Source organism: Hyaena hyaena, unplaced genomic scaffold (genome assembly GCF_003009895.1).
Source record: "Hyaena hyaena isolate Hyena2069 unplaced genomic scaffold, ASM300989v1 scaffold_100, whole genome shotgun sequence".
In the NCBI taxonomy this organism is placed as follows: Eukaryota; Metazoa; Chordata; class Mammalia; order Carnivora; family Hyaenidae; genus Hyaena; species Hyaena hyaena.
The window spans coordinates 1,350,289-1,374,324 of NW_024080732.1; the positions used below are offsets into that span (position 1 = coordinate 1,350,289).

At 40.8% G+C, this 24,036-nt stretch overlaps 2 protein-coding genes across 7 annotated transcripts in view; one reads left to right on the forward strand and one right to left on the reverse strand.

The window, feature by feature from the left end:
• The window catches only part of RNF170 (ring finger protein 170), a 42,197-nt gene extending 31,316 nt beyond the window's left edge, over nucleotides 1-10,881 (reverse strand). The window contains exons 1-3 of one of the 5 annotated variants that reach the window (XM_039235599.1): nucleotides 10,671-10,881; nucleotides 4,049-4,124; nucleotides 3,219-3,362 (exon numbers count right to left, since the gene is read on the reverse strand). In XM_039235599.1, coding sequence (XP_039091530.1) covers nucleotides 3,219-3,355 — 137 coding nt within the window. In that variant the 5' untranslated portion in view covers nucleotides 3,356-3,362; nucleotides 4,049-4,124; nucleotides 10,671-10,881. Of the gene's footprint in view, nucleotides 1-3,218; nucleotides 3,363-4,048; nucleotides 4,125-10,351; nucleotides 10,592-10,670 lie in introns of those variants that run through there. The other 4 variants (XM_039235598.1, XM_039235597.1, XM_039235596.1 and 1 more) reach the window with 4 other exon arrangements.
• Nucleotides 10,882-11,111: 230 nt separating this feature from the next.
• The window catches only part of HOOK3 (hook microtubule tethering protein 3), a 111,565-nt gene continuing 98,640 nt past the window's right edge, over nucleotides 11,112-24,036 (forward strand). For both annotated transcript variants that reach the window (XM_039235581.1, XM_039235582.1), the window contains exons 1-2: nucleotides 11,112-11,373; nucleotides 19,659-19,744. In XM_039235581.1, the coding sequence (XP_039091512.1) occupies nucleotides 11,317-11,373; nucleotides 19,659-19,744 (143 nt within the window). In that variant the 5' untranslated portion in view covers nucleotides 11,112-11,316. The remainder of the gene's footprint in view (nucleotides 11,374-19,658; nucleotides 19,745-24,036) is intronic.

Genomic DNA, 24,036 nt, shown 5'->3' on the forward strand with positions numbered 1-24,036 from the left:
AAAAATAAAAATAAAACATTTTAAAAATGATTAAAAAGACAACTCACAGAATAGAAAAAAACATCTGGAAATCATACCGTTGGTAAGTGATTAAAGCCAGAATATATCAAGAACTCTCATAACTTTTGTGTCAACTATACTTCAATGAAAAATAGTCTCAGAGGGCACCTGGCTAGCTTAGTTGAGACAGCATGAGATTTGATCTTGGGGTCTTGAGTTCAAGCCCCACACTGCATGTAGAGCCAATCAATAATCTCACTCAACATCATGGATGCTTCAACATGACAAAGTTATATCTGTATCCCATTCTTAATAAAAATGGAGCAGATACTCCTTTTGTGTCTGCCTACTCATGACTCATTTTTAAAACAGCTTTATTGAAATATAATTCGCTTACCACACAATTTACCCATTCAAACGTACAATTCGATGGTTTTTACCATATTCACACATATATGCAAACATCACTAAAGTAGATTTTAGGACATTTCCATTACCTCAGGAAGAAACCCTGGAGGCGCCTGGGTGGCTCAGTTGGTTAAGCAATGGACTTCAGCTTAGGTCATGATCTCACGGTTCGTGGGTTTGAGCCCCTCGTCGGGCTCTGTGCTGACAGCTAGCTCAGAGCCTGGAGCCTGTTTCAGATTCTGTATCTCCCACTCTCTGACCCTCTCCTGGTCACGCTGTCTCTCTCTCTCTCAGAAATAAACAAAACATTTTAAAAATTAAAAAAAAAAAAAAAAAGAAAAAAGGAAAGAAACCCTATACCCCTTAGCTACTATCTTTCCTATACCCTAATTTTCCACTCCAGTCCCAAACAATCACTAATCTACTTCCTATATCTATGGATTTCTTTTTTTTGGACATTCATATGAACAGACTAATACATGTGTGGCCTTTGTATCTAGCCTACTTCACTTAGCATGTTTTCAAGTTTCCTCTATGATATAGCATTTATCAGTGTATTATTCTTTTTTTATAGCCAAAAAATATTCTATTGTATGTGTGTGTCACATGTGTTTATCCATTCATCCATCAATGAATATTTGGTTTTTGTCTACCTTTTGGGTATTATGAAGAATACTGTCATGAACATTCTTTATGAGTTTTTGTGTGGAAATGTGCTTTCATTTCTCATGGATACACACACACACACACACACCTAGGAGTGAAACTGCATATTTAATCATTTGAGGAAATGATAGTTTTCCAAAGAGGCTGAATCATTTTTAGATTTCCAGTATCAGTGTATGAGGATTCCAATTTCTCCACATCTCTAACAACTGTTATATCTGATTTTGTGATTCTAAACATCCTAGTAGGTGTGAAATTGTATGTCATTGTGATTTTGATTTTGATTTCTCTGATGATTAACAGTGTCAGGCATACGTTCATGTGCTTATTAGCCACTTGTATATCTGCTTTGAAGGAATGTGTATTCACATTCTTAGTCTATTTATTAATTGCATTGTTTGGCTTTTTATTATTGAGCTGCAAGTTCCTTAAATATTCTAGATCCAAGAGTTATACAGATACATGATTTGAAATGTTTTCTCCTGGGGCACCTGGGTGGCTCAGTCGGTTGAGCATCTGACTTCAGCTCAGGTTCATGAGTTCAAGCCCTGCATCAGGCTCTGTGCTGATAGCTCAGAGCTTGGAGCCTGGAGCTTACTTTGGATCCTGTGTCTCCTGCTCTCTGCCCCCACCTCTGCTAGCACGCGCTCTCTCTCTCTCAAAAGTAAATAAGCATTAAAAATTTTTTAAAAATGTTTTCTCCTATTCTATGTATTGTCTTCCCACTTACTTGATTATGTCCTTTCAAGAACACAAGTTGGTAATTTTGATGAAGCACAATTTACCTATTTTTTTTGTTCCCCATATTTTGTGTCATATCTAAGAATCTTGATGTTTAAGAATTTTTTCTATAATTTTTACAACTCATTGATTTGTAATTTTTGAAATGAATCTTTTTTCTATTTCATACTTAAGAAAAAAATTTTTTAATGTTTATTTATTTTTGAGAGAGAGAGAGAGTGTCAGTGAGAGAGGGACAGAGAGAGAAGGAGACAGAATCCAAAGCAGACTCCAGGCTCTGAGCTGTCAGCACAGAGCCTGATGCGGGACTTGAGCTCACGAACTGAAAGATCATGACCTGAGCCAAAGTTGGATGCTTAACTGACTGAGCCACCCAGGCGCCTCTATACTTTTTTTTCGAATGTTTATTTATCTTGAGAGAGAGAGAAAGAGAGTGTGTGAGCAGGAGAAGGGCAGAGAGAAAGAGACAGAAAGAATCTCAAGCAAGCTATGCCTCAGTACATAACCTGATGTAGGGCTTGATCCCAGGAACTGTGAGATCATGACCTGAGCCAAAATCAAGAGTCAGACACTTATCTGACTGAGCCACCAGACACCCTTCTATTTTATACTTTTATAATTTTGTTTCCATTTCTGTTTTCAATTATATATATATACAATTTTAGTTATTTTCATGTCTTAACATTTAAATTTCTAGTCTATATCCTAGTCTCTGTGTATTGGCATATAAACATCTGAGGCCTTTAAGAATTACTCCTGATTCTGTAACAGTAATTTTAATCTTTAAAAAAATTTTTAACATTTATTCATTTTTGAAAGAGAGACAGAGAACGAGTGGGGCAGGAGCAGAGAGAGAGGGGGAGACAGAATCTGAAGTAGGCTCTCAGCTCTGAGCTGTCAGCACAGAGTTGGATGCAGGGCTTGAACTCAGAAACCATGAGATCATGACCTGAGCTGATATCAAGAGTCAGACACTTAAACTGACTGAGCCACCCAGGTGCCCCAATCTTAATCTTAATTCCCTACACACTGTCCAACTTTTTTCCCCTTGTTTTTCCATTTAAGGACTGAAGCTATTTTGCACTTATTGTCTGTATCACTTACAAATTGAGGGATTCAATTATGAAAATTATTATTTTAAACTGTGATACTTCCATAGAAAATATTGTTTTCAAAATATGGTGATAAATTTAAATTTTATCTAATAAGACAGCTGATGACAGGAAAAATATATGGCAGCATTTAGAGCCTAGTGGAAAATAAATTACATTAGTAAATATATACAATCACTGAGCTCTATTACTCACTTTTTAAACGAAGTATTAAAAATTACTAGAAGCAGTCAGAAAGCAGTGGCCCTTGCAAATATATATAATTTCAACTCTTTTGTCCTTTAGTCTCACCTGAAAAGTGCATATACCAGGGTAGCAATCAAAGCGAAACTGACCACAACTGCCACAAGTACTTGGTCACTTACTCCTTCTATGACTGAATCATCATCCAATTTCAAACTTTGAACTTCACTGTGATATTTGGCCATTCCAAGTCTAAAAGATAAAGAAACAAGATGAAAGTTACAAATGACACAGTGAAAATGAAATATACTAATCAAAACAACATAAATATACCTGACTTCTAATGTTTTTAAATTTTTAAAGTGCCCACTTAAAGAAGGTTGCATTAAGTACAACTCCAGTGGGAATTCTCCCTTTAATGAGTTCTTTAAAATTTGCCAGACACATTATTTTGGAGAGAAGAAAATCCTATTTCCTTTAAGGTAAACTATTACTCTAATTTGTCATCTATATACAGTTTTTAAAAACAAATTTAAAAAATACCCTTTCTTCTTCAAGCTCAGTTCCTTTAATTTTAAAGGAAAAAAAGGCATTCCTCATGCTCAACAGCTCTTCTCATTCTTAAACACCAAATCAATTCTCTAAGTAAATCAGATCCCTCCTCTCCCTCACAGCACTGATCGTGTCCTGGAATGCACCATGTATGGACAGGGAAAACATTATATTCTCTTCTTCTGTAAATATTCCTATATTATCTAGTTTAGTGCTCTGTACATAGTATGACCTAATAAATACATGTTTAAATAAGAGTGGCTTACCTTACTTACAGTGTTAGTAATTTGAAAAGTAAAAGATATTTAGGCTATAGGACATTTATATCTATACTAAGATTAGTTGAATTAATGAAAATTCTGGTGCTTGAAAACAATTAGCCTCACCTGGGACTAAGCTCAGCTTATGGTTCAGAATTCTTTGAACTGCCTGGAATATGGAATCACTCTGAGGCTGCATTTCCTTATGAAGAGAAAAGGGAGGATATGAAACTCTCCTTCCTATACACTAAGCTGGAGAAAAATGGTGATACTCAATTTCTTTGGGTACGAAGGCAAATAATCTGACCACATCAGAGTCCAAGTATCACAGGTAATTCGTATTTTTTATATGACAAAACAGAAAAATTTAGTCTCATAAGACACCAAAAGGAAAATAATGGAAGTAAATATTCAATTAAATATATATGACTATTCATAATTAAAAATTCTGTAGGGGCGCTGGATGGCTCAGTCGGTTAAGCATCTAACTTTGGCTCAGGTCATGATCTTGTAGTTCATGAGTTCAAGCCCAGCATCAGGTTCTTTGCTGGCAGCTCAGAGCCTGGAGCCTTCTTCTGATTCTGTGTCTCCCTCTCTCTCTGTCCCTCGCCTCCCCTATCCCCGCACTCACTCTCTCTCTCTCTCAAAAATAAACTTTAAAAAAATCAAATAAAATTCTGTGTATATGCACCTTATTACACTGATAAGTTTTACTCATTAATCTGTGAATCTCTGGTAAGAGGTAACTCTGAAATTCTAACATCTTTAAAAGAATCTGAACTGGCTGCTAATAAGGAAATTACCTTATGGAAGCAAACAAACAGATCAAGGGCAGTTTCCATTGGCTTTACACATAATAATAGCCTAATATAACAGGAACTTTCTAATGATAGGTTTCAAATAACCATTATGAAGGCCACACACCAGGAAATTGCAAGAGGCAGCTCTAACTTCATTATTTTCATTCAAAAGAACAGTTAAATGAACTGCCAGATGAAAGTGAAAAAACAGCCTCAAGTAATGTAGAGGTAGACCACATAGTAAATTTAGATATTTATTTTATCAGGTTTCCTCTTCTTAGTTTTTATTTTATTCTTAAAAAGATTTTAGGTAATCTCTAAACCCAACGTGGGGCTCAAACCTACAAACCTAAGATCAGGAGTCGCAGGCTCCAGTGACAGAACAGTCAGGTGTCTGAGGTTTCTGTTTTTGTTTTTTAATGTTTTATTTATTTCTGAGAGAGAGAGACAGCATGAGCAGGGGAGGGTCAGAGAGAGAGGGAGACACAGAATCTGAAACAGGCTCCAGACTCTGAGCTAGCTGTCAGCACAGAGCCCGACACAGGGCTCGAACCCATGAACTGTGAGATCATGACCTGAGTCGGACGCTTATTATTTATTTTTTTAATGTTTTATTTATTTCTGAGAGAGAGAGAGAGAGAGAGAAAGAAACAGCATGAACAGGGGAGGGTCAGAGAGAGGGAGATACAGAATCTGAAGCAGGCTCCAGGCTCTGAGCTAGCCATCAGCACAGTATGATCATACGAACCATATGATCATGACCTGAGCCGAAGTCGGATGCTTAACCAACTGAGCCACCCAGGTGCCCCAGAGGTTTCTGCTTTTTAGAGATGCTTTGTACAGCTGTATCAAAGTCCTAAGGGCAGTGAGAACTATTTGTATCTGCAGAAAGATAACCAAAACACTATCTCCTTGGGTCAAGATTTCCTGTCTCTAACTACTGAAGAGTGAAAGGATTTTTCCCTATGCTATACATTTAGGCAGTGCACCACTGAAGGGGAGTAGAATTTGTCACCCCAAAATACGAATTTTTGGTTTAAGAATTACTTTAGTTGATTAAAAAAACAAAAAAACGAGCAAAGGATAGCTTCTGAACACCAAGTAGAAGCTATCCTTTTATAAAAGACATTTATGAGGAAAATCTCCATTTGTGAGGGTGCCTTTCTGTAACAGAAGGACTAAATCCCTAGAAACTTTTATGAATGGAGAAGGCATGGACTTAAATCTGCATAACAACTTTACCCTTGTTTGCTGTGCTTTTCCTTGGAATCTCCCATAACTATGCCCCCACCCCCCATCTTTGTTTGGTCTTTAGCTGAAGGTGATATATAATGTGATGGCTTGGGCCATTTTGGAGTTATTTCGTTTCCCGGGTACCTCCCATATACGCGGGTGGACTTTAAGTTATTAAACTTCTGGTTTTTTTTTTTTTTTTTCTGTTAATTTGTCTTTCATTACAGGGGAGTCTCTGCCAAGAACCTAGTAGAAGGATAGTTATCTTTGCTCCCCCACATGCCTTGTATTTTTTTTAATGGGTTACATTTTTGTGTTCTTTCAAGTGCAATCAATGGTAATGTGACTAAATTCCACTGTCCAAATTATATGTTTTTTCATTCCATTGTATACTTAACCTCGATGCAACTAAGATATTGCTTCTGATATTACTTCAGGCACACTTCAACGGCTCAGAGAGCCAGGATACTCGAAGTCCTGCGTGGCCATATAATGTTATTTGCATAATTGTATAGTAAAACTTCCCAATGTTATTAAAATGAAGATACAATAACACAAATTCTGGTATCCCCAAATGTGTTTGGGCTTAGGAGAGGGCAAGTAGGGGAGAGAGTGCAGATAAGTTTCTGAGAGGAACAGAGGTCGGCTGTATTATGCAGTCACATGGAAATTCCAGCTAAACCCAGAGCTCTCATATGGAGAACTACTAAGGCCTGACCTAATTGTTGGGGGCTTCCAATAGCTCAACTTCCATTGCTAGTTTTTATGATCAGAGTTAAAAAAAAAAAAAAAGAAAAGAAATGTAGGAGCTAATAGCTCAGAAATGGGGTATTATAACATAACTCTCAGTTTGAAAAGAAGCTGATCTAAGATTACAAAGGATAAACAATAAAAAGAAAATTTTTTACTTGAGAAGATGACATCTCAATCTTATCTGAACTTCAGTTCAACTTTTGCTTTTCACAGCCAGGTCTTGTCTAGACCAGAACAGTACGCCTGGTTTTGTCCAATGGCATAGGCTCCCATCCCAAGCCTAAGCACTGCTAACTTGGACATTAACAGCCCTAGATTTTAGTTCCAATTCTACTATCACAACTGTGCCCCTACATAATCTCTAAGAACCTCTCATTTTCTGCAAGATGTAAAAACTGGGCTCGAGGACTTCTTAAGTTCCTTCCCCCATTACATCTCTCTGATTCAGGGCTTTTTGATAAAAAAAAAAACAAAAAAAAAAAAACTCAGAAAGATACCACAAGTGCTTACACGTGGAAAATAGAACTGAGAGTCAGATTTTCACCTTTCCCAGGACAGTTATATAGTTTGAGTTCTTTTTAAGTATGTATTACTTTAACCATAAAAGTAAAAGCCAGTGCCTAACTTCCTCCCTTGAGCAATGAAAACTGGGCTTCAGTGCTCAAAAACAAAAAGTCTCCAGTCCCATTCCTACCACCCTAGTCACTCTATTTCCTGATGGTGCCTTCCTTCTAAAGGTATCTGTCATGGGCACTGTAAGGCACCCACAGTGACATCTTATTCCTTTGAGCAGTGCACAGGTAATATTCCATGTGTTAGGGGCCACTAAATGCTGCTTACTTGAGACCCAGAAATGAAGTTTATAAACTTATAGAACGTTGTTTCTAATGTATTTCACAGGTTCCTGTCAAATATGAAAATAAGAGTTATTAGTACTTCATTTTTAACTGTTTGAGATTCACAGAAAGAACACACCATAGATCTTGGAGACAATGTGGTATAATTGATAGAAACCTGAAGAGGAACTGGTTTCTAGCTTGGGTTTTGCTATTGATTAGCTAGCTAAATCACATATCAGAAGCATAAGCTTTGGAGTCAGGCAACTGTGTACTCATGTGAAGACTGCATGTCAACTCCCTCATACGTAAAATACGTAAAAATAATTCTAACTATATCAAATGCCCACTTTTTAAAAAAAGTAATTTCCATGCCCAACACAGGGCTCGAACTCACAACCCTGAGATCAAGAGTTGCATGCTCTACCTAGTGGCCAGCCAGGTGCCCCTCAAGTGCCCACTTTTTTAACCAAAAAAAAAAAAAAAAAGCTCCTTGTTTTATGGAGTTTATAATGAGATAATGAAGGTAACATATTTAGCACATTGCTTGTTACACCATACAGACTCTCAGAAAGCAGTTATAATACTTTATTATTATTATTATTTTAAGATTTTATTTTTTGGAGGGCACCTGGGTGGCTCAGTTGGGTTATATGTCTGACTTCGTCTCAAGTCATGATCTCAGTTTATGGGTTTGAGCCCTGCATCAGGCTCTGTGCTGAACACTTGATCAGAGCCTGAAGCCTGCTTCGGATTCTGTGTCTCCTTCTCTCTCTGCCCCTCCCTCGCTTGCGCTCTGTCTCTGTCTCTCAAAAATAAATAAATGCAAAAATATTTTTTAAAAAAGATTTTATTTTTTTAAAGTAATCTCTACACCTAACGTGGGGCTTCAACTTACAACCCAAAGATCAAGACTTGCATTCTCTACAGTTTGAGCCAGCCAAGCAGCCCTTGATTACTATTATTAACTGTCAAGAAGAACTACTATAAAACTTAGCCATGCATTCCCTATAGCTGCACTATGGTGCATCTCAAACTCTCTTTAATCAAAGCTCTAAGTATGTATTCCCTGGGAAAACAGCATAAACTTGGGAACAGTGCCACACAGGACACCACCATGTTTATCTGAATCTGATAAACAGCTCCAGATGACAACTAGTCTCCAACCAACCAAAGTAAGGAGACAGCTAAGACAAATTACACTCACCTCTCTCCTTGGTCTTTTCCAAAATTTTCAGAAAAAAGCTAGGTTAAAATAAGGAAAATACAAAGGAGAAATTTCCAAAGGAGAAATCCTATCTTTTTACCCAAGCTCATGTAGACACATGGTCATATGACTTCTGCAGACAGTTACAACCAAGAAGTTTTAATATAATTTCCTTCATTGAGGGTAATCGGGGCCTCAAATGAAATCTCAAGAACACTGCAGTTTCATGCATAAATCCATTATGGGTGAGCAATCAAGATTAAAAAAAAGGGGCTTAAGTCATCTGTGTCAAAGCCTTAAAAACCTAAGCAGCTCAAGTAAAGGTGTTCACTACAACACAGTCCCTTCAGAAAAGGCTAGAATAGAGTTCTTCACATCAAAACACAAGTTGAGGTGAGTCAGGCTTAAGTCAATGTAACATATACTTACTGACTTTACGTGTCTAACAAGGGGAATGGTCATTAAAGCGCTAGGATTCGATGGACACAACCTAGTATGGAATGTAGGAACTCTGGTTTGACAGAGATCCAGAGGCACCAACAGAGGAAACAAAGGCAAGCAAGATACATATTTATCATTTCTAAACACTTCTCTACCCTTGGCATAGAGAAGAATATTCTTTTAAAAAGACCATCGAGAAGACTTCCGGTAAGATTTTTTTTTTACATTTACAAAATGATAAATCATCACGCGTGAACTGTTAACTGGTACTCCGTAAGGCATCATTAAAAACTCACTCCAATTCTTAATGACAAAACCGACTCCTAATGAGAAAAGGGGGGTCCAGGAGCTGGCAAACCAGAGCAAAGATGTGCTCTAGGAAGTTAAGTTTGCTGCACTCCAAATAAAAGTTTGGCACTATCTTAATAAAGTTAAGCAGATCCTATGACTCAACAATTCTAGGACTCCAAGGCATGTATCCTACGGAAACCCTTACACATTTGCACTAGTATCCAGGTGTAAGAATGCTTACACCACTGTTTTTAGTAGCCCCAAACTTGAACAACAAAATGTCAATTAAGAGAATGGGTACACTGTTATAACCACACAAAGGAATACTAGACAGCAATGTAAATTACCTATATACACAAGCTTACTATTAATTCAAAACCAGAAAATACACTGATCCCATTCATAGAAGTTCAAAAACAAGTAAAGTAAAAATATACTGTTTAGGCATGTTCATAGTAAAGCTATTAAGGAAAAGCAAAAAGTGAGTAACCTAAAAGTCGGTCTCAGGAGGGAATTGTTCTCAGGAAGGAACGCTACGTGTGGGTAGAACTCCTGAAGTACGGGCAGTGTTCTTTTGTTTTTATCTGTGTGCTTATTATTATTTTCCTTTAACTATGTACATTGTATGCACTTTTCTGCATATGTTATACCGCATAAAAATATCCTGGCACTCCTGCAGAAATCCACAACTCTAAAAAGGTGAAAGAGATCGAGGACAATCGATCAAGACATTAATTAAGACGGCCAACTCCTAGCTCTAGCGCTAGGAGAACCGGGCCCTAGGAACCACCAGGGTCCTCACGGACTAACTGGCCCACACCCTACCCTCTCCCTACTTAGCCGAAGTTTTCAGGGAGTCGAGGCTCACCGCCACCCAAGAAGGAACGGCCGGCTCTCTTCACCCGGCCAAGCACCTAGAACCACCAGACGCCCGCCACGTCGGTCCTTCCACGGTCTCCGGAATTCCGGGCCGGAGCCGGGCAACTCTAGGGCTTAGCCCCGGTCTTCCCGAAAGGAAGGCGGAGCCCTGGAGTCGCAGGCAGCGACTCCCCCGCCCCGAAGCCCGAAGCGACCCCGAGGGCAGTCCCGCCCTTGCCGGAGCCCAGCCCGCGGCTCCCGCGGGCCCTGCGGCGGGTGGGCGTGGCCGGCCGCGGCCGGGCGTCCGCGGAGGGGGAGGGGGCGCGTACCTCTCCACCGCAGAGGATACCTCGCCAATTCCCGGTGACTGAGACTAGAGATTATTTCCGGGCACAGCCCCCGCCACCCTCCCAGGCAACCACTAGCTGTCTCTTTTTTAATTTGGAGTGCGGACACAGGCGCACGCGCACTGCCGAGCTTCCGTGAGAGTACGAGCGGACAGGCGAGGAAGACCCGCTGCCGCCGCCGCCGTGGCCGCCGCCGCCGCCGCCAGGGCCGGGCGCGTGCGCGCCGCGACACGCAGCGGGCTGGCGTCGGGGCGCGCGCGGCGGCGGCGGGGAGGCGGGCCGGCCGGAGCGCGATTGTGCGCAGTGGCTCGTCGGCCGCGGCTCTGGCCAGGGCCGGCGCTCTCCGGAGGAGGGGTGTGGGGGCTGGGGGCGGGGACGCGGGGCTGCGGGCGTGGCCGGGGGCGCGCGCGACGGGCGCGCGGTCCCGAGTGAAAGGAGAAGGAGGGGCAGCGGGGGTGACGGTGCGGGAGCCGCTGGCAGCGCCGGGAAGATAGTCGGCGGCCCGGGCCGGAGGAGAAGGTGGACCAGAGGCCAGGTCAACTGCCCGGACCCTCCGACGCAGCCCCAGACCGAGCGGCAGCGGTTTCTGGAGAGGTGGGGAGGCGCTGCCAAACCCCAGCTGGGGAAGATGTTCAACGTGGAGTCGGTGGAGCGGGTGGAGCTGTGCGAGAGCCTTCTCACTTGGGTATGTGATGACTGGCGGGTCGGGGGAAGGCCCCCTCCCCCAGGCCTCCTTTCCGGGATCCCCCACGCTTGTCGCGGGGGGCAAGCGCCGAGGGCGGCGGTGCCGTCACATCCGGGGCCTGGGGCGGGCGGAGCCGGGGGACGCCGGTGCGGGCCGCGTCTACCCGGCGGCCGGGTGGGGCGGGGGGCTGCGCGGAGCGCCTGAGCGCTGGGGGCTCGGCCCCGGGTCCGGGAGGGAACTTGCCAGGCTTGAGGTTTGAGGTGTTGGCTGCGCTCCGAGAGGAAACCGGCCCTGTGGAGGTTAATGATGGGGTGCAGGCGTCACTGTGATTAGGATTGTTGTTGTTTGCAGCTGATGAGACGCTGGTGCTTCCCTCTCGCGCTGCCAGGGACACCGAAGCGTTGGCTGTCCCTGCGCCCCGCGCAGCCGGTAGAGGCACTCGGGACCCCTGGTTACGACGCTCCTCGCCTTTGTTGTAGCGTTCACGGAAGACTGAGGTTAGCCCCTTGGGGGATAAGCCAGGCCCCCTGAAAGAGAAAAGTACTTTGAAAGGAGGATGGGAAAAATATGAAAAGGCACCCCGAGACCATATTTTAAATGAGAGATGCACTTAAGCGATTAGAAAGTAATCGGTGTGGAGGTACTTGTTAAAGGTATAAATATAAAAACCCATCTGAAAGATGTGTGGGCATCAGTAATGGAACTCGACAGTTTGGGGGCAACGTTGTGGGATTCTGATCTTAAATTATTAAACACTTATTAAAATGGTCACGTTTTAAAGTCCGTACGTATTCGATTCTAATGCTAACAATTATGCCTTTAGCAGCTTCTTCGAGAGCTGGATGCTGTGTGTTTCAGAAACTGTCAGTTTTTGGTGTATGTGTGTGTAGAGGTCTGCAGAGCCACGGAATAAAAACCTAATGCTTTTCCCTGGAATTTTACTCATAGCTAAAAATGTTAAATGTCATTTCTAGAATAAGATATTGATTGAGGTGACTACAGCATTTGGGTTAATGTTAAAGGTAAGACATAGATGGCAAAGATTCTGTTCTGCGGTGCCTTGAGTTAAGTTCAGATCCCTGAAGTATAGATGTCACTCTCCCGTGTAGGGGCACTTCCGTGGAGAGGTCAGAGAAGCATCGCCTTGGATAGGTTGTAACAAAGGTGGTGAAAATACTCAGATTTTCATAATGTGTTTTGTGTCAGGAATCAGATTACATCTGATCTAATACGATGGTCGGCCTTGATACGTTCTGTAACTCTTATGTTAGGCTGTTCTTGGGATTTCGAGGTTTGTTTGTTTTTTGCAGTAATACATAGTTAACATACAACTTCCAAATATAATGGGTTCCAGCTTCAGACGAGGAGATGGATTTTGCTGCTGTATCTTAGAGGAGAGAAAAACTGATAAGCTGCATAATGTGGCCAAGGCAGGGAAGAGATAAAAGGAAAGAATGACCACATTCTTTGGTACTGTGGAAGAACTAGATTTGGCAGAGGTTGTAAACAGAAGATTGAGAATCTGAAGGTGTGCTTTTTGAGTCTATACCAGTGCCTCCCTCAATGCTAGAAAAAGAAGCAAGAAGGAAAGATGAGGAAGCTATCTGAACCTGAAGTAGGGCCACATTGTTTAAAGTCTAGAAAGACAAGTCTTGAAAGTAGAGATGTATTTGAAGAGCATCTGCAAAAAATGGTAATTGGTACAATTATTTGAGTGAGAAATGCTAATAAAAATATAGAGGAAAAATTGTAGTGGGAACTTTGAAGGGATACTAACAGAAGCACTTGATATAAGAGCATCTATTTAGAATCTGGTAAATATCAAGGGAAAAAACCCAGGTTCCTAGAGAGGTCAGGAAAATGGTGCTGTAGAAAAGGATTAAAAAATATTTTTTTAAAAATTAATTTTTTTTTAATTTTATATAGTTTATTTATTTTTGAGACAGAGAGAGAAGAACATGAGTGGGGGAGGGTCAGAGAGAGAGGGAGACACAGAATCTGAAACAGGTTCCAGGCTCTGAGCTAGCTGTCAGCACAGAGCCCAACGCGGGGCTCCAACCCACGAACCATGAGATCATGACCTGAGCCACGGTCAGATGCTCAAGTGACTGAGCCACCCAGGCACCCCTAAATGTTTACTCTTGAGAGAGAGAGACACACACAGAGCTCGAGGCGGGGGAGGGCAGAGAGAGAGAGAGAGGAAGACTCAGAATCCAAAGCTGACTCCAGGCTCTGAACTGTCAACACAGAGCCCGAATTGGGGCTTGAACCACTACTAACCATAAGATCATGACGTGAGCCGAAGTCAGACACTTAACCACTGGAGCCACCCAGGCCCCCCATAAAAAGAGTTTTGAAATGTCACTGGAAAGCTCATCAAGGAAAATTTCTGGAGAAAATAAGATTAGAGATTGTTGGGGTACCTAGCTGGCTCAGTCAGTCAAGCATCCAACTTCGGCTTAGGTCATGATCCCATGGTTTGTGAGTTCAAGCCCTGCGTTGGGCTCTGTGCTGTCAGCAGAGAGCCTGGAACAGGATTCTGTGTCTCCTCCTCTCTCTGCCCCTCTCCCGATGGCTCTCAAAAATAAACATTTTGTCTCTCAAAAATAAACATTAAAAAATATTTTTTAGATTAGAGATTGTCAATACAAAACTGGAGAGCAGAGTCTACACAAAGGTGTACAATTCTAAGATTTGGAAACATTTTAAAACCTTGTTAGTTGAAAAGTTTCAAAGTAAAGTTGAATTTAAATGCTGGATTTGTTCTCTTGTCATTACAAAAAGCAGAATAAATGTGCAGAAAATGTTTGAGATAGCTGAAAGTGTACATTCAGTCTAGTAGTTCCTCTCCATATCTGGAAGCCAGCTTAAGCAGAAAACAATTCCAAAACCAAGTGTAAGGGAAAAAAATATGCCCATTGGGGCACGTGGTAGGCTCAGTCAGTAGAGAATGTGACTCTCAATCTCAGGGTCTTGAGTTCAAGCCCCATGTTTGGCTTGGAGCCTGCTTAGAAAAAAATAGACTCCCATTTAGACTGATTTACTCTATTTTACATAAACTTCTAGCCACCTTGGTCATGTGGGTTCTGTTCACACAGAAGGTTAGAAGGTAACTGCAATATTAGGCAAGATACGAGACAGCTGCCAGTGACCTAGAAGATCCAAGAACTGAAAGTTCAGTCTGGGTCATTCACCCTTTGAGCTGACAGCCTTATGGAATCCAAGAGCCTCCATGCTTAGTTATTGAAGATCATAATTAAGATCTTGGATATCTTGAAAAGTTTATTTTCACTACATAGCATTTAGTACTAGATAGGCGGTATTTTGTACACTTTAAAAATTCTTCCACTAGGAATAGTTAATAAAACCTCAGGTGCCTAAAGGGATGTATGTTAGTCACAGAATTCATTTCTGTGGACATGGAATTAATTGCCTTCAATGCTGGATAAATTTCTGTTGTATCAAAGAGCCTACTAGCTCAAGAACCAAATGTTCCAAATTTTTGTTTAAAGCAGAATACTTAGGAAAACACAAGGTATCATCCTACTAAAGGAAAATACCTTAAACTTAAATTCCATATCAGAATTTATGCAGCAAGCAAGTTCAGCAGGATGTGCTTGAAAATTTCCACTCTACCTCCTCTCCCCGCCCTCTGAGTCAAAATGTATTCTTACCTGTTAGAGAAATCTACCCTGCCTATTACACCTGTCAAGCCTAATTTCTTGAACTTCACATGAAAAGATTGGGATTTCCTGGGTTTTAGAAACTGAAAAACCAGAAAAAATCTGGAATGCTACCGGTTAATGGCAAGAAGCTGAAGCGGGAAAAGAATTGTCACATGGGCTCAGTACATTTCTTCTGGGAAACCCAGCAACATTAACATATCCTTGTAATTTTTATATTACTTAGCAGCCAATGAAATGCATACTAGTGTATAGACTTGAGGAAGGTATAATTATTGTGATGGTTATCTCCCACATTCCATTCTCTGCTTTGCCTAACTCCATTCTGCCAACAGTTTTTGTCCTGTGATGGAGGAATAAGGAAATCCATGTACAAAAGTTAAAGCACGCATTTTTAAAAAGCTTTAGTTTTCTTTCTTTTTTAAAAATTGAGGGTCCATATAAAATGATAGGTAAGAGTATAGGCTCTGACATTAGACTACCTGGGTTCATATCCTATCTTTGTTTCATACTAACTGTGGGTGACTTTGATAAGTAACTTTATTTCTGTGTTTGATCAGCATCATTGGAGGCTCATTAAAACACTGATTGCTAGGCCCCATGTCCAGAGTTTGTAATTCAGTAGGTCTGGGCTGGGACCTAAGGTTCGGCATTTGTAACCAGCGTCCAGGAGATGCTATTGTTAGTGGCTTGGGGAACCACACTTTGAGAACCACTGCTCGAAGAGCAGGGATTTTTAACTTTAACATTACTTACATTTGGGACTCGATAATTCCTTTGTTATGGACAGCACCCTGTTTATTTGAAAGTAGTATCCCTGACCCCTACCTACTATATGCCAATGGCACCCACTAATTCGTTAAAACCAAGAATGTCTCATAGGGAGTAAAATCATCTCTGGTTGAGTGCTTCTCCTCTAGAGATACTAATTTCAGGTGATCTCATGTTCTTTCTCATGCTTTTGTTCAGGAGGGTGAGGTGGAGGAGGTGTGTTAATACTGCTTTTTGAATTGAAAGAGAGATTATGACCTTTCCCATAGGATTTCACTCCTTAAGGTGTTTAGGTGTAATTATCTTTAAATTTTACTGTAATGCTATCCTGAAATATCCTGTAGATGTTAACTCAGTTTATGAGAACTGGTAAAGGAGAGATTATTTTTTAAATTAAAGTACAATTCACATACCATAAAATTCATTCTTTTAAAATGTACAATTCAGGGCGCCTGGGTGGCTCAGTTGGTTCAGCCTCCGACTTCTCTCAGGTCAGATCTCACAGCAGCTTGTGGGTTTGAGCCCTCCGTCCACCTCTGTGCTGATAGCTCGGAGCCTGGAACCTGCTTCGGATTCTGGGTCTCCCTCTCTCTCTGCCCCTCCGCTACTCGCACTCTGTCTCTCGAAAATAAATAAACATTTAAAAAATTTTTAAAAATTAAATAAAATGCCCAACCAGTGTCCCACTGCATAAGAATTATTTGGTGATCTTGTTAAAAGATTCCCTGCATTCTGCAACTTCCCAGATGATTCTGATATACGCCAGGTTTCGGAACCACTGCTTGTAAGTCTAAAATACCTAAAGTGCATTCATTTTCTCATTCTTTTTTTTTTTTTTAATTAAAAATTTTTTTAGGGGCGCCTGGGTGGCTTAGTCGGTTAAGCGTCCGACTTTTGCTTAGGTCATGATCTCGCGGTTCGTGGGTTCCAGCCCGGCGTCGGCCTCTGTGCTGACTGCCAGCTCAGAGCCTGGAGCCTGTGTCAGTCTGTGAATCCCTCTCTCTCTGCGCCCCTCCCCCGCTCACGCTGTCTCTCTCTCTCTCTCCTAGAAATAAATAATGTTTTAATGTTTTATTTATTTCTAGGAGAGAGAGAGAGAGAGACAGCGTGAGCGGGGGAGGGGCAGAGAGAGAGAGGGAGACACAGAATCTGAAGCAGGCTCCAGGCTCTGAGCTGTCAGCCTAGAGCCCGATGTGCAGGGTTCAAACCCATAAGCGCAGGGTTCAAACCCATAAGCCGTGAGATCATGACCTGGGCTGAAGCTGGATACCCAACCGACTGAGCCACCCAGGCACCCCCTCTCGTTTATTCTTATAGCAGCACACCTCCCCCTAATGTATTTTTCCCAACTGCTAGATTGAAAAACTCATAATAAGAGAGGTAAAGTGGCACACCCAGGTTCACACAGCAAATTAGGGGCAAAGCTAGGGATAGAATTAATTCATTATATTCAAAAAATACTCACTGAGGGTGTCTGTGTCAGACATTGTATACTAAGATTGGTGAGAGAGATAAATGAGAGGTGGCTCTCACTGCTGCTGCTTTTTCATTCTAAACAAACCTACAAGAAAGATTGATTTATCAACTGTAAAATGAAAGGTGCTTATCTCTTTAAAGTACATTGTTGTTACCACATTATCATTGAGGAAGCCACTGGAGATAGTGTGGAGTAAAATTTAATCTCTGTTCCTGCAGATGGTGTTTATTTGTTCCATTTTTTCATTTACTATTTATTGAACCTCTACCACGTATGAGGTTAGTGTCCAGGGACTGCTTCTTTTCATCACCTTTCCCAAGTGGATACCTAGATAAAAAAACACTTGTGGTATGGTATGCTTTAAGGTAATTCCCTTAGTTTCCACCGCTGTAACCACCACTGCCCGCAAGACTCTCCTATATAGAAAATATAGAGAACCTATTGACTGCACTTGTTAGCCTTTTTTTTTTTTTTTTTTTAAGGTTTGATAGATAATACAGTACAAAGAGGTAGACATTCATCTACTGTTAGCAAGAGACTAAATTACAACAACATTTGTTAAGGGCAGTTTGTCAATATTTATCAAAAACCTTAACATGTGCATACACTTTGACTAGTAGTTTCACTTCTGAGAATGTAACCCAGTAAATAAAAATGTGTGAGAAGAACTGTTATTCCCAGTATTTCTATTGTCGCTACTTAGTTTGATGTCCTCTGTGTAAATAATGTAAACCTACTAAAACAGGTCTCTGTGCCTGCCTCTTTCCCTCCAATCCTTTCTTCATACTGCAGCCAGCATGATTTTTATGCAGTGCAAATCTCATGGCCTCTGTCTTTTGCTTGGGTTTTTTTTCTTACTCCCCATTGCCCTTAGGATAGAGTCCTGACATGGCTTATGAAGTTTTATACAATAATGCATTCTTCTTTACCTCATCTTTCACATTTCACTCTTTTCCTTGTTTCATCTCTTCCTCGCATTCCCGCCCCCTATCCCATGCCAAGTAAACGTTTTTCATTCCTAGACTGTATCCCACTCTCATTTCCAATCTTTGTGTTGCTGTTTACACTTCCTATCATACTCTTTCTTTTTGCTAACCTGTAAACTACAGGAGCATGGCCTGCATCTGTCTTTTCTCAGTGATTTATTTTTTTCTAAATCTTGGTTGCACTATTGGGTATAATCATTGTTGGCTATATTATCTTACTCATGGAAATAATTTCTCCTATTTTCAGGCATGTCATGTTGACTAATACAAAGGTAGTTTGTTTTGCAAAATTCTAATTCAGAATACTTTTTTTTTGAGTGAGAGAGAGAAAGAGCACATGCACGCACACACACCGTGTTGGGGAGGAGCAGAGGGAGAGAGAGAAAATCCCAGGCAGGCTCCACGCTCAGCAAGGGAATGAGATCTCCTCTAACTGTGAGCTCCTACCCTGAGCTGAAACAAGAGTCACTTAGTCAACTTAGCCACCCAGGTGCCCCTAATTCAGAATACATCTAAAATATAAACTAATTGAATATTTAGTGTAGTAAATGTGACTTGTACATCTGTATAAAGATATTTTGGCTTTAAGTAAAAGAAGTCTCAACTTGGCCAGGCTTAAATTTATCTCCTATAATATGAGACTTCTACAGTTTTTAGTTCAGTGGCTCAGTTTTGACCTCAAGGACCTAGTTCTTTGTATCCTTCTGTCTTACATTGTGTTGGCCTCATTGTAAATGGGATTCCATTAAGAGCCAAGACGACTGCTCGTGACCACTGAGTCAACATGCGTTCACATGAAGAGGAGATTGACTTTGGGGCGCCTTACTGGCTCAGTCGGCAGAGCACGTGACTCTTGATCTTGGGGTTGTAAGTTCAAGCCCCATGTTAGGTGAGAGATTACTTAACAATTTAATTTAATAGATTAAAAAATTAGATAATTAGATTAAAAACACTAAATTTAAGTTAATTAAAATAAAAAAAAGAGGTGATTGGCTTTTCTTTCCCAGAAACTCAAGTAAGCTCTTTGGTTCAAATTGTTTTGCCCTGTGACTCTCTGAGTCTGTCACTGGTAAAGGAGACGAAGGTATCAGGACTTGCTTACATTGATTATCTGTGAGGAGAATGAATGCTGGGAAGTCACTAGGTGTCCAGCACAATTTTTTTTCTACCCAAAGGAAAAAAATTACACTAAGAATGTGCAGGAAATTTCCCACAAGGAAAATTTTTCCAACTCATGTACTTTTTAAAATGTATTCCTACTCCCAAAATGAGAGAGTCACAAAAAAAAAGATGCCAAGAAATCTTCTATATAGTTAACCATGAAATCCCCCAAACTCAACTCGCCCACCCCCCCTTTTTATTTTCTAGATCCAGACATTTAATGTGGATGCACCATGCCAGACCGTAGAAGATTTAACGAATGGGGTTGTGATGGCCCAGGTTCTTCAAAAAATGTAAGAATAAATTGCTTTGTCTTTTTGTATATCCTTATATTTGAATATTTATTAGATTGAAAATATGGACAAAAAATGAAGTGTTTACATGAAGCTTGTGTTGGATATAGAATAAGAACTGTGTCAGTGGCCTGTACTCATTTAGGTACAGATTGACTGGCTGAAAGCTTTAATTGTTGTAAACCTCCAGTAGTTTTAGCAGAATTATTTGCTCTTGTGTTTTTCAGCATAAGCTTGGCAGAAATTTTCATGATAGTGATGAGATTTTCTCATAGAATAATCTAGAGGCTTAATCCCTCTCTAGGATTTGGCTCAGATGTTATTAGTGAGGCTTTCTCTGATCATTGATATAAAATAAGTGACAACCATTCACTTTGAACTGGTTGTGTTCTTTGAAGTATATAACACTCTCTTATATACCACATAGTCATTTGTTTTACTCTTGTTCCCCCACATCCGTGTGTACACACATGCACATCATACATACAGTGTAGGCTCCACACAGAGGCAGGGAATTCGTTTTGTTCACAGTTATATCCTAGCACAATGTTTGGTTTTTCGTTGAATCTCATGAAAATGCCGTTTGTAGGTCACAAATAACATCAGCTTTTCATGATTCAGTCTGCATCGTGGGTACTCATGTCTACTGAATGACTGAAAGAATGAGATACTTGTTTGGATCTATGAAACGTACCTGATTCTTTTTTCTAAGTTCTTGAAAACAATAGTAGTTGTAAAACTGCTGATGTATGGCTATCTTCAGCATCTGACCTGGGAAATTTTCAAATAAAGCATAACTTGTAAATTTAAGAAATCATTAGGTTTGATGTGATTTGAGAGAGATACTTTTTTTTTTAATGTACTTTATGTTTATTTTTGAGAGAGAGAGAGTGCACATGAGGGAGCAGGGGAGGGGAGGAGAGAGAAGGAAACACAGAATCTGAACAGACTGCCTTCAGCGGGGCTTGAACTCACGAACTGTGAGATCATGACCTGAGCCACCCAGGCGCCCCATAGGGAGACACTTTCGTCTTTGAAACACTGAGCACTTTTAGGCCTCAGTATATTAGAGATTTGCATATGACTAGATGGGATTTCCTGCAATTGTGTTAAGAATTAATATCATCAGTAAATGAACTTTTGTTATTGTTCACTTTGCAGTGAGTTATGTAAAGTTGCCCATCTGAAAAGCAGTTCAGATGCCTGCAGAGAATCTTTGTGCCTTTAGTACTGGGGACCTGTGCCTAAAAAATAGCTTGCTGTCACTTTCTTCCAGAACTACATGGCACATCTCTCCAGATACATAGGCACACAGACTTTTTGATAGAAGGTGAGAAGGCTTATTTTAAAACTTGGATCAGGCCTGGTTTTAGCACTCTGAGAAGAGTGAGCTTGTGATTTTCATGGTCACCTCTGAGTGGTGCCCTAATAATTTTTAGAAGTTGAATGGTTTAGAGAGTTTCACTGAAGCTAAGTAAGCTTTCCAAGTATATGTCACTAGATGAATTTTTTGTTTAAGTTAATTAGAGTAAGACTTCTGTCACTGCAGAAACCAGAAGGACTGTATGTGTATATTGTTTTACCAAACCATGATCATAACATACGGTATTTTAATTTACCAAAGCCTTGTAGGCATATTTCTCATCAGTACTTAATTGTTTTTTTTTTTTTACCTTTTTCCCCACAAAATGCCTTCCCTTTTTCCTCTTGTTTTGTATAATAAGATATACAGAAAAGCATACTAAAAAAAGTGAATTTGTGTATGTATGTGTTGTATGTATTTGTGTGTGTATACACATCCATGTAACCACCACCCAGATGGTTCCCTCATGACCGTTCCTAATCAGTGCCCCTTGCCCCCAAATTGTCATGAGTCTGACATCTACACTAATTAGTTTTCTCCGTTCTTGAGCATCTTATAAATGGAATCATACAGTATGTACTCTTTTGTGTCTGACTTTTTTCACTCAACAGAATGGCTGAGATTCATATTGTTGCGTGTTACTTATTTTTAATAACTGTATAATTTGTATGACTTCAAGGAAGTTCAGTTCCGCCTTGTCCCTGTGGTGTTTATTGAATGGCTACTTTGTCCAGCACTGGTGATACAAGGGTAAGCCACAACGCTCAGGGCGGTTGCCTTCAGAGAGTTTATAACCTTGGGAAAGACAGAGTTTAAATAACTATGAAAACAAAATTACTATTATAACCAGTGCTCCAGGGCAAAAATACACAATGTTATGAAAGTTTGTAAAGAGGCATATTTAACTTAATCAAGGAAGACATGAATATTTACCTGAGTAAAATAAAGAAATTAAATCTGCAAGATAATTGCTAGCAGATTTCTTAGCATACAGAGGGCATACACAGAGGCCTCATAGGCTGATGGAGCAGGGGGAGCACCACTGCAGAGAGACGGCTTGAGTGATTAAAGCAGAGAGGGGGGAGAGCATGTTACAAAATGACATTAGAAAGATAGATGTTGCCAGACCATGTAGGGCCTTGTGTCTTTATTCCAAGGGCTGTGAGAAACAGTTGAGGGATTTGGGGTCAGATTTACCTTGTTTTAATTTAATTTAACTTAATTGCGTTGGGGTTTTTAAAAATTTTTTTATAGTTTATTTTTGAGACAGAGCATGAGTGGGGGAGGGGCAGAGAGAGAGAGAGAGAGAGAGAGACAGAATCCAAAACAGGCTCCAAGCTGCCAGCACAGAACCTGATGCAGGGCTCGAACCCAGGAACGGTGAGATCATGACCTGAGCCGAAGTTGGATGCTTAACCGACTGACGCACAACTGCGCTTCTTAATCCCCATCACCTGTTTAACCCATTTCCGCCCTCGCCTCTGGTAGCCATCAGATTGTTCTTTATAGCTAAGAGTCTGTTTCTGTTTCTTCTTTTCCCTTCTTCTCGTTTTGGTCCCTTTGCTGGTTTGTTTTGTTTCTTAAATTCCACATATGACTGAAACCATATGATATTTGTCTTTCTCTGACTTATTTCTCTTGGCGTAAAACTCTACCTCCATATTGTTGCAGATGACAAGATTTCATTATTTTCTATGGCTGAGTAATATTCCACTGTGTGTGTGTGTGTGTGTGTGTGTGTGTGTGTGTGTGTGTGTGTGTACACCATATTGTCTTTATCCATTCATCAATCAGTGGATATTTGGGTTGCTTCCAAGTCTTGGCTACTGTAGATACTTCTGCTATAAACATTGGGTGCATGTATCTCTTTGAATTACTATTTTTGTATTCTTTGGGTAAATACCTAGTTGTGTGATTGCTGGATCATAGGGTGATTTTTAACATTCTGAGGAATCTCCATATTGTTTTCCAAGAGTGGCTGCACCAGTTTTCTCTCTTTCTTTTTTAAAATTTTTATTAAAAAAAATTTTTTTAGAGAGTATGCATGCAAGAAGGGGAAAGGGACAGAGAGAAAGAGACTCAGACTCTGCATGGAGCCTGATGCAGGGCTCAGTCCCACAACCTTGTGATCATGACCTGAGCTGAAATCAAGAGTTGGACACTCAACTGACTGAACTACCCAGGCACCCTCCTCTTTTTTTAATGTATGTTTTTGAGAGAGAGAGAGAGAAAGGAGACACAGAATCCGAAGCAGGCTCCAGGCTCTGAGCTGTCAGCAAAGAGCCCAACGCAGGGCTTGAACCCACGAACCACAAGATCATGACCTGAGCCAAAGTCAGACGCTTAACCAACTGAGCCACCCAGGCACCCCTCTTTTTTTTTTTAAGGTCTTATTTAAATTCCAGTTAGTCAGATTTACTTCTTGAAAATATTCTGCAGGTGTTGAATAAATTAGAAAACGCCATAATGATGAGGGATGATCAGTTGGAAAGAAATTTGTAGTAAGTCAGAAGGGAGATTATGGATGGTACTTTGGACTAGGAGGTAGTGAAGGAGATGAAGACACGTGGATGAATTCAAAATAGTAGAGAAGGCCAAATGTTAGTGATTGATAATGGGATAGTGAGTAGAACAGAGGTATCAAAATTGACTTTTAAGTTTCTAACTTAATACACAGCAAATACACAGAAGAAGGTGCAAACGACTGATGTGGGAACTCTGAAAGGTGATCTGCCGTGGAGGAGTGCTGGATGTATCATGAGTTTAGTTTGGGAGACACTGACTTTGGCGTTGAGACATAAGAGAAAATGCCAAGTTTGCATTGGAGCACGTAGAAATAGAGCATAGGAGCGCCTGGGTGGCTTAGTCGGTTAAGCGTCCAACTTTGGCTCAAGTCATGATCTCACAGTTCGTGGGTTCGAGACCTGCG